This window comes from Calliphora vicina, chromosome 3, assembly GCF_958450345.1.
Source record: "Calliphora vicina chromosome 3, idCalVici1.1, whole genome shotgun sequence".
In the NCBI taxonomy this organism is placed as follows: Eukaryota; Metazoa; Arthropoda; class Insecta; order Diptera; family Calliphoridae; genus Calliphora; species Calliphora vicina.
In genome coordinates this window covers 93634730-93645974 of record NC_088782.1, presented here as the reverse complement: position 1 = coordinate 93645974, position 11245 = coordinate 93634730, and the positions used below count along the sequence as shown (strand labels likewise).

The 11245-nt window shown below is 28.6% G+C and overlaps 1 protein-coding gene across 1 annotated transcript; it reads right to left on the bottom strand.

The window, feature by feature from the left end:
• Positions 1 to 1568: 1568 nt before the first annotated feature.
• On the bottom strand, positions 1569 to 5447 carry LOC135953585 (protein scylla-like). The gene is made up of 2 exons (XM_065503536.1): positions 4770 to 5447; positions 1569 to 3773 (listed from the first exon to the last, which is right to left on the bottom strand). The coding sequence occupies exons 1-2, from the start codon at positions 4846 to 4848 to the stop codon at positions 3088 to 3090; spliced, it is 765 nt and encodes a 254-aa protein (XP_065359608.1). The 5' UTR covers positions 4849 to 5447; the 3' UTR covers positions 1569 to 3087.
• Between the last annotated feature and the right edge of the window lie 5798 nt (positions 5448 to 11245).

Here is an 11245-nt window from a genome sequence, read left to right as displayed (position 1 = left end):
GAAACTTTATAGAAACAAATAAATTGTTCTTTTTCTATGTTCTTTTTTTTAATAAAAAATGAGCTAAGTCACCTTTTCAATTTATTTAACTTTTAAATTGAAAATCATATATTTTTAGATTCATAACTGATATAGCTCTGAAATCGTCTGTATATTATTAGTAATTTAATTGTCTAACTAACAAAAAAAAATCGAGTCCATTCGGTCTAAAAGTGTGCCCTATATTTAAAAAAATAGACCAAGGTATGGCCAAATTTTATGACCAAAATTTTTATAATGCGTTTGTGCAGATGTTTGTAACTCCCAAAAATATTACTCTAACACCCACCTTAAATTATACCGAACAGAATCACTTTCTGAGTCGATTAAACAATATCCGTCCGTCTGGCTGGCTGGTTGTCTGTCCATGTAAACCTTGTGCGCAAAGTACAGGACACACGTTTGAAGATATTTCGATCAAATTTGGTACATATTATTTTTTTGGATCAAGGACGAAGCCTATTGAAACTGACTGAAATCGGTCCATTATTTCACCTAGCCCCCATACAAATGTCCTCCCGAAATTGGACTTTATCGATTATAAATGTTTAATTTATACAAGTATCTCCACAAATTCCGCTCCAAATAAGGTTTATATACACAAAATTCATGTCACCAAGTTTTGTTACGATCGGTCCATAATTAGTCATAGCTCCCATATAGACCCGCTTCCGAAAATCACTTTAACGTCCATAAATCTCTTAAAAATGTTGGTATACACACAAAATTCAACATAAATAATATTCATATAGACATAAATCACACGACCATCCATATAAGGCCCACTTCCGAAAATCACTCACTCACGAATATTAATTTTTGATGTTTTTGAAAAGAAAAATTGTTTGCTCATTTACTTAGTGTAGGGTATTATATGGTCGGGCTTGACCGACCATACTTTCTTACTTGTTTTTTATAATTTTTATAAACTTTGTTAATCATTTCTTGCATCACCATCTCGAATACTTCAGCAAGCAGATAGCCTCAGATTCGGATGAACATGGCGATCGCTTCCATCAAGTGGCCATGCCCTTGGAAACGCAATATAAAGGGAAAAGGCTGGACTCGCTTCGCTGGTGGCTGAAATTTGTTTGGTGGACGCAAAAGGCTTACGATCACGACAATGAAGAAGATACAATGGGAGTTTCCTCCGAGAGTATGTCACAAAGTTGAAGTTAACTGAAATATGAAGACAGATCCTTATCCGACTCAAACTCATCACTTTGCGATATTCGGACATGTAAGTAGATGGTCAAAATTAAAAGTTGTTAAAAAATCACAAAAGAATCGTTAGATAAATTCCATCAAATTATCATCTAAATTAGTATATCTATGTACTTTAAAGTGAGCATAGGACCAACATTTTTAGGGGTTTCAAACATCATCACAAACACATAATGCCATTCCCACTACGGTAGTGTAAAGTATAATTAGAAATCTCATGATTACTTGACAACTTTTGGCCAAGATTTAAAATTCCGCCCCCATTAAGCAATTCAATAAATAAAAGTCAACAAACATATTTCGAATTTTGTTTAATACATTCATCCATTATTTTTTTAGAATCCAAAGATTCTAATCGAACAACTTCCGAATATTTTTTTATTATTTTTTTCGGTATAATTTTTTGTTTTGTTTTTTTTTTTGGTTACAAAATTAAGATCATTTTTGTTTTAAATACATTTTATATAAAAAAAAACATTTGATTTGTTTTTGTTTACATTTAAATATATTAGATTTTAACATTTTTAATACATATTTGTTTTTCGTTTTGTTTGTTTTTTATTTGTTGAGGACATGTTTTTTTATAAATATATTCGTATAAAAAAGAAAATAATACATGATTTATATTTAAAAATTAATAAATTTTTAAAAGAACTTATGGTTTTTTGTATTTTGTTATCGCATATACATAAATAAATACATTATTTTAAAACTAGAATATATTAATGAACAAACAAACAAAATAAAAATTAATAAAATAAAAAACATTATGAATGAATATCATTTTAAAATGAATGAGAACAATATGAATTCTTTTAAAAAATTATTAAATAATTAAAGAAAAGTACAAAAGTAAAATTAAATAAAGAGAAATGAGTTTTTGTTTTCGTAAGTTTCAATTTCAATTTACAAACTAAATGCACACAATCATTTGTATGCAGGATATCGCAGTTTTTTTTTCGATTTTCTTTCACAAATTATTTGGACAAAAAATACATACAAGTAGAAGAATATTTCTTAAATAAATAAAAATACAAAAAATTTTAAAAATTCTTTGTTTGGAATTGTAATTGGACACATAGTGTTCAATACTTTTCACCTAAATATTTTTGATGTTCTTGAGGGTTGTAATTTTTAAATTAATTAACACATTTCATTGTTTCATCTTCAAATCGTTCAAGATTATAAAGATATATAATTACGATATACAAATATTATTTTATAAATATAGATAAAATTAAAAATAAAAAAACTTAGCATCTTAATAAGTTATCACATTCTTATTTTCATGAGTTTTATACGATAATAATTGGCCTTGAGTTAAAGTTAAGTGAAGAATAATGGACGATCGATCGATCAATCGATCGTACGTTTAAATTCTAACTCGACGGGTCATTTACAAGAAGAAAAAAAATTATTATACGCATGGTATAATAATCATTATGATGATTATCATCTAACAAAATATTCGACTTAAATTTAAATTCAATTCAACAGAATTTTTTATTAAGGAAATGATACGAGATATATTATTTTCACGACATAGAGAAAAATGTCTGAAGCCATACAACTCAAAATTCTAAATGATTTGCTGAGATTTTTTGATTACGATGATAGCTTCGTAGGGTTGGTGGGAGAGTAGGATTTTGGTGGCTTGTTGAGTTCGTATCACAAAAACAACAACAGTAATGTGATGAAGGGTGGGTGGGTGTTGTGATGTGATGTGGTGGATGTTATGTAGAGGGTGGGTGGGTATGATTTCTTAATAAGTATAAAACACCTCAAGACATATTCATAAGTACACAACAGGCATAATTGAGAAATTTACGCGGTGGGTGTTGATATGGCTTTGGAACTGGTATAACTATAACTTGTACTCGCCAAAGGAGAGTACAGCTTGTTTTTTGTGATGATAAATTCGGGACTGATGGTAATAGTGCGCGACAAACTCTTCATGAATTGTGGCAGTAGAGAGGTCCAGCCGCGATGATCTTGACGCAGTGTCAAGTAGATTTCAAAAGTCGACACCGTTTCCGAGTCCAATTTAAGCGAGGCAATGCGTCTGGAGTTGTTCGGTTCATCTTCGAATTCTATGTAAATGGTGCAACCTCTAAGACCGCATGGTTCGCGATCGCTCAAACGCAATATCTCGACGGCTATGCGTGGCGTTAGATCACAGGGCAATGACACTTCCGTACACGACAGATGACGCGACTTGGCCAATCTTAATTCGTCCAGCAAACGTAATGACAAGTCATTAACTTGTGTAGCATCCAAATCTTCACAGTAGAAGACATTCTTGTCGTCATGTTTTAGGGAGTTCAAAGTTGGCTTTTGATTGGTGGCCACGGCTGGGGAATTGCGTTTGCTGCTGCTTTCCGACAAACGTTTGTTTTTCTGATTGTTAATACTGTTCTTGATCTTGTTGGTAGTATTTGTTTGGGCATAAGGTAAATTTGTGGTGGCCTTTGTTGAGGCCTCTGGTGGCGGTGTTAAGGGTGATGTCCAATCTAAAAAAAATAAAAAGAAAATTGGAAATTAATAAAATGTTTTTTTTTTTTTGCTTTAAACAAATGTGAAATAAAAAAGAAATATGTAAGTAGTCATTGAATGGAAACATGAAATCAATTAATTCTCGAATATGTGTGTATGTGGAAAAACGCACGTAGCACGTTTTTCTTTATGTACTTTGTGTTTTGTTGCTGTTTTGAAAGTAGCTCGCTCCTCAGTCAGCTCACATGCTAACAATTGATTTTTATTTTTCTTTTGCTCTAACTGAACGACTGACTGAATGACTGACTGACTAACGGACTGCTTGCCTGCTATAGCTATAGCTGTTTATTGTCGAGGTCGTTACACACATTGGAAGCGTTTTTGAAGCGCTTGACAACAAGCCAAACGTATAGATATAAAAATGTAACGTTTCAAAACGTATAAACGTATAAAAACAATCAAAAACGTTTATGCATTATGACTCAGGGGTTGATTGCATGCAGGGTGAGAGAATACACATTGTGTGAGAGAAAGTCTTAATTATTTAAAATTAAGGTTTTATTGAAGCGATTAGTTTTTTTTTTACTTTTTTTTTCTTCAAATGAACAAGTCAATTAGTATTTTATTTTAAGAATTTTATAAGAAAGAAGGGAGAGGAAGAGAGCGAGTATGAGGAAAAATAAAACGGAAGTAAATTAAACAATTTACCGTCGGCAAAATTTTAATGTTAATTATTTTAAATTAAATAGGAACACAATAAAATATATATTCACTAGCTAGTAGCTAGTTTTAAATTTAATCATTTTCTTCAGATTTAATAAAAAATAAAAAAAAATATTTTAAAATCTACTATTGATTTTTAAAATTTCTAGAAATTATTATTAATTTAGCACGTTTTGTCATAAAATTTTGAATTTCATCATTCTCCAAAATTCGAAACATTATTCTTGTTTCCATCTCAAACTATTTTCAAATTAATTTGAAGCTTTTTGTTGTTGCTTGTTTGAACTTACCTTTTATTTTATTAGACCCAAGTCCGTTGAAATCTGATGGATGGTATAATTGTTGTACTGCCAAAATCTCCATTTTCATGTTGTTGTAGTTGTTTTTAGTTTGTTCAAACAAATGTGTTTGTTGTTGTTGAACGACTGTTTTCAAATTTTTATTTCCAGAAACTTCTAGTAGTTTCCAAATGTTTTTTGTTGTCACTTTTTTTTATAAAAAAAATAAAACAAATTATTGCCAAAACCTTAATTTGTTAGGATTTGAATTTGACAAAATAATATCACAATTTTGCTGTCTTTTTATTAAATTTTTTTATTTGCTTTAACTTGTGTGGTTTTCAAGTTATTGTTTTGTTAACGTTTTTAATTGATCACAGCACGTTTATTTCCTTTTACTTGCAAATTATTTATCACTTTTTAATGGCTTTTCTTTTCCTTACTTAAAAGGTCCGTTAACAAATTTCTTGCAGCATTTAAAAAATGGCAAATTTATTTAATATTTTTTTTTGTATAATTTTTCAAAACTAGAACTCTTCTTGTTGTGTTAATTTTTCAACGGCAGAAAAATACGTTAAATTTCTAAAACAGATGGCTGATTTTAAAATCAAAACACTTTCGTTTGAATTTCTTTCTAATTGTATCTGTATCTCAGCAATGTATCGAAGCTACTATAACAAACCGGCTACACAACAACGCTATTTATACGATTCATTTTCACTCAACACAATATGAGACGGTTTTTTCATCATACAATTCTCAGATACTTTTATGCTCATTTATTTCGTATACCTGCTTAAAGCAACCGAATTGAGTGAAGTTCTCGTTGGGTCGACTCTCTTGTCAGAGTATTTGGTGGTGGCAAAGAGTGGTTAAGAGAATGAGTTAAAGTGGTAAAAATATGAGATACATTTTATGGATGTATGTATGTGCATTTACAAGAAAGATTTTATGAGTAGCTACGTGAGTTAGTTTTCCCCCTTAGTTTTTAATTCCTGCTATGTATTCAACTCTATTCCGTATGTATTTCAGCATTAATTCAGGTAGCGAAATTAATTGCATGTATTGGTATATATTGGTGTGTATCCATGTTTGTAAGGATGTGAAGTTACGGGAGGAGTAGCAGTATACGGTCGAAAGTCAGTCAAAGTAACTTGATTTTTACTTATTTCTTTTGTTTTTGTTGTTGCCGTTTATTTTCCATCAGCTGATAGAACTACATACATACATATGTATGTACTCCGTTTTGTTATTGTGCTTCGTATTTACTTGATGGAGTTTTTGTTTTACCTCTAGTTTATTTTATTGTTCCCCCTGGAAACCTGTTTCATCCACATTTACTTACATACAGATGCATGGATGTATTACCTTTATTTTCCTTTGGACCCATTCTCCTCGATAGTTTTACATATGTATGTAGATACATATCTGCTTCCAATACGATTTGCACCTCTAGCCGGTTGTGCCTGATTTTTGTTGAGATCTTTTCATTAATGGTGTACGTGACTCTGTGTTCTACGGCTGAGGACGCATGTGGTCGGTCGGTCATAAAAACAACAACAGAACAGAACTGAACAAAACAAAACACAACTCAGCACAATAAAAATACGAAACAATAAAAAAGGGACACAACACAAAAAAAAATTAAAGACTCAACAGAGAAATTATTTAATTCAATACATAGGCACATACATTCATATTAGGGACTACTGGAAAGTTCTTTAAAAATATAAGAAAAACACATTCTGGTGAAATTCAAAAGAATGCAAGTTTTTCGCGGTCTAAATACATATGTATGTGTTGTATGTAGTCTGTTTCAAAAAAAAAAAAAAAAACAAAACTGACGAAACAAGGTTTGCTTAGATAAGTTTAAATTTAATATTTATTTTTTTTGCTTAGATACAGCACTACAATATTGACAAAATTTAGCTATTTATAGTAAAGTTTCCAAAAATTTGCTATATATAGTAGGGTTGTCTTTCGAATAAAAATAATTCAAATAATCGAGGAAAAAATATATTTTTTCAATTTAGTTAAAAACTTAATCGATTAATAAATGTCGATTAATCGTTTCATTTTCAAGTTATAATTAAAAAACGAATATTTTATAATTTTATTCCAAGATGGTTACATTGAAAATTTGAAAAGAACCGACTTTCTGCCATAATTTTTTAATCGATTTTGGATTAACACACCAATAACAAAACATTATTTACATATGGGCAATTCTATATCATCGTACGTAACATTTGTACGCCTATAGAGTGGAATAGATTTTGCAAAAATAAAAATATCTGAAAAATAATTTGGTATTTATGTTCCATTCAGAAGGTACTATATTTTAAAATAATACATACCGTACGTGACAGATTTTTCTCTTATAATAAAACAATATATATTCTGTAAATATATGTATACAAAAACTAAAAAAAATAATAGAAAAAATACACTATATGCCAATTGGGAGCTTAGTTTTAACTGCAATTTTAGCCTAAAACTGCCTAACAATTAAATTAAAAAATTAAATATAGCCAGTTTAAACTATTATTTTTTCCAATAAAATGTGTTAATAAGCTCTAAATACACATTTTAGTGTTTTCTCCTATTCAAATCATCTTGAAAACAAGTTTCAAGGGTTTTTGTTTTTCAGTCGTGGTAGCGATTCGCGTGGAATTGCCCATATTGCAAAATTTAACTTTTGACATTCTCGATTTAAATTGTTCGATTTTAGTAAAACTTGCTATAACATTCTGAAAAGGTTTTATTTAACCAGTAACGTTCAAATAACCGAGGAAATTTTTCAAATTAATAGATCACTCTAATAATAAAAAATTATGAATTTTTATTCGATTAAAATAAAACTCGAATAATTTACAACCCCAATATATAGTCAAGTTTTGACAAAATTTGATATTTTTAGTAAATTATCAGAATGTATGTTATTCATAAGTAGATTTTTTGCCAAGTGTTTGAAAATATTCTATTAACAATAAGGTTTCCCAGAAAATATCCATCAATTTGTCTGAAGCAGTCAATAAATATTGTCCTGATATGTAGCACTTGCCAGAAACAAACTTAATCTTTAATTTTAAAAGCACTTTTTAAATTACCCCCGTACTTTTGAAAGATGCACATTCATATGCACATACAATTCTACAAACACAAAGCACACATCCATACATTTTTCGATATGTATTAATTCGTGCAAAAAAAAAATTTGCAAAAATATTAAATGATGAAAAAACACGAAACACACTTACGAATCTCCTGTTGAAAATCACGTACAATTTTATTTATGTGATGATTCTTTTCTTTATTTTATTTTTTTTCCAGATTATTAAATTTAACATGTTCCCTAATCCGTAATCCTAAACGAATATAGGCACAACTTACTTTAACAAAACACAGAGCTAAATACATTGGGTAACATAGAGACGAGACGTAATTGTCAAAAACCTAAGTCTGTTGTCAAAAACCTATCTCTCGCAACAACAAAATACATGCTAGTCAATGTATTTTGTTGTTGTATCAAACATATTTTTTGTTGTAGTTTTGTTTGACAAATCGTAGTGTCTCGTCTCTATATATTACTACGTTTATACGTAGCCTATTCGCAAATAAAAATTATTTGCAATTAACTAACTCACTGTTTATATGTCACATTGGTTACGGAAAATTCTTGTTTTTATGTGATGCCGGATGGTAAAATTTAATTATTTGGTAGCTCTTTTATTGAATAAATTATGATACATTTTTTATTTTTTTAAATGTAAAAATTATAGAATCAAAAATTCTTGTCCGTCTTGCAATCCAATTAATTCCAAAACGCTATGAAATATTTAAAAAACGTCTTAATAAACTAAAAGCGTTAAAACATATGACAATGCTTAATATCTTATTTGCAAATAGTGTCGTTAATCAGGAATTGTTTTCGTGAGTTAGCTATTCGCAAATAAAAAAATAATTCACTGTTTATGCGGCATTTTTTTCTAATTGCAATATTGTTATTTGCGAATAAGCCGTTCGTATAAACGTAGTATATAATTCTCTATGGCTAAATATTTCATCATATTTGTCAAGTTCAAAAAAAATTGATATTGAATTGGAAGAAAAATAGTAAAATACGATTAAAAAAGATTTTAGAATTTCCAAAATAATAAGTATTCTTAAGTAGGGTCACACATGAGAAATATTTTACGAAAAAGACGTAAATAAAATATATTTGAATTATTTTATTTATTTCAAAAACTTATTTTACTTAGGATGATTCAAAACAAACACATTTAGTTTTATTTTATTTGATGCTGTTTGATCTAACAAAACACTTGTTAGAGTAAACACGTCAAAAAAAAGTTGTGCTAAAAAAGTGGTTACGCTACCTTTAGATTCATAAATACTTATTCGAATATCTAATATAACGATATCCCTTCTATTATTTATCTTATATCTTTTGAAATCACAAATATATAAATGTTCAAAATTGAAGTACATATCATTTGCTGCAACTACGTCATAATTCAAAGAAAGACGTTTCGTGAAAAACGGCTTTGAATGTTTTATGCCATTTTACTATTTCTTAAATGTTTCAACAGTTTCAACAAATCATGCCATTTCAGATTTCAGAATACGATTTAAATAGTAGATGTTAATATGTTTCTAATCTGTAATTTACCCAAATTTTTACTTGTCAAATATAGGAGAAAACTTGTATCCCCATTGCACTATGGTCTAGAAAATTATTCTGAGACGAAAGAGATTTTAAAATGTTATGACGTGTTCATTACTACAGGGAAATGAGAAAAAAATACATTAGAAATAACTAGAAAACGCTTGATGATATACAAAAATGATATTCAACTAAGATGTAAAAAATTTTATTTTGTATAAATTGTGTAATAATTTTTTTAAGCGCGTATTATTAGCTAGATTTTTTGTGACCTTTGATCTCCAATATTTTGCGTAACGTAAATTCGATTTATTTTAGCTTTTATTATCTCAATTAGAACAATATGAGGAAGGTCTAAGGATTTTTTTATATTTTTATTCCTGCACCTAAATGCACTACTTTTCATAGAAAATTGTGAAAGTTGTTATAGAAAAACTACCCTAACTTTTGAACCCATTGGAATCCAGTTTTGTAATTTTCGCATAGTAATTATAATTCCGTTGTCTATATAGTGTAATTTAAGAAAATAAAAAGGATATAAGACATTTTACAATGTTTGAGGTCGTTTTACAAGGATGTATTATTTTTATAAAATAAGTTTTTGTAAATATAAAATTGAATCCTTTCAAAAGACACTACGTACGTTAAAATCAAATGATGCGTTCCAAAAATGTCCGAGATTTCACGAAAATGTCCATATACGATTTAAGTAAAATCAGAAATGGTAAAAATCAAAACTAGATCGAAATAAAGTGAAAGTAACCATTATACATAATAATTTATTTTTTAGTAAAACAGCAGTAAATAAAATTGGTTAGAGAATACAATCTCAAGACCGAAACCAAATTTATTTATTTTTAAAAAAATAATAAACAAAAATTAACTGTTTTTCCTATAATAAGTTAGCGTCAAATTGGCGAATTTCATCATTTCAATCGGACCGTTTGTTTAGAAGATTTTGCTTCTGTCTCGAAAATACCAATTGTCTGACATTAGAGTGGTAGAAACTGAGATCTGGTGCATAAATACTAGAACGGAAGCAGACATTGATGTTCTCGAGACAAAAACATTGATATATCATACTTTAAGATCCGACTGTAAAAGGCAAAGATATAACGAAGAATTTAAAAATATAATTTTCATATTTTAATTTCGAAAATCTTACGTTATATTTTTTTTTAAATCAATAAAATTTACTTAGCTGTAACACATACTACTAGTGTTATATGAAAGTGTAGTTAGATATTATTAATTTAAGATGCATTTGAAATATAATTATGTCCTCTTATGACTGATTTGATTAAAAAATATTTTCAAAAAATGCATTTATGCACTTTTGGAAATGTTCTGCACCTTAAATTTATTTTTTTAATTATCTTTAAAAGTGTTAAATTGACTAAACTAGTTAAATTGACTAAAAATAAAAGAAGTCCTACTTTTATTTTTTTTTATATTTAACACCAACACTTTTAAACAATACCTAAATTTTTTAATTTTTTCTAAAATTAAAATCGAGGTTTTATAAAATTAAAAAAAAAAAAAATGGAAATGCCCATATAACTCTAACCCCCATTAACATGAAGTCTGGTTATGCCTTAACTAATAGTTATATTGTCGTTTAAAATTATTTTTGTATGAAAACTGTCAGTATAACTATTAGTTAAAACATAACCAGACTTCGTGTTACTGGGGGTAAGGAGTATATGTTTGTGATGTCTTATGGAATTCATTATATGTAATAAATGTGGTCAATTTCATTGAAAATGGAAATAACAAATCCCAAAATACCAATTTGTGATGATTAGATTTTAGTTTTCTTCAA

Bases quoted from the DNA above. Each gene is read 5' to 3' on its own strand.
- LOC135953585 (XM_065503536.1), bottom strand. From the start codon at position 4,848: ATGAAAATGGAGATTTTGGCAGTACAACAATTATACCATCCATCAGAT. The intron at 3,774-4,769 runs GTAAGTTCAAAC...TATTTTTTTTAG, and splicing joins TGGGTCTAATAAAATAAAAG to ATTGGACATCACCCTTAACA.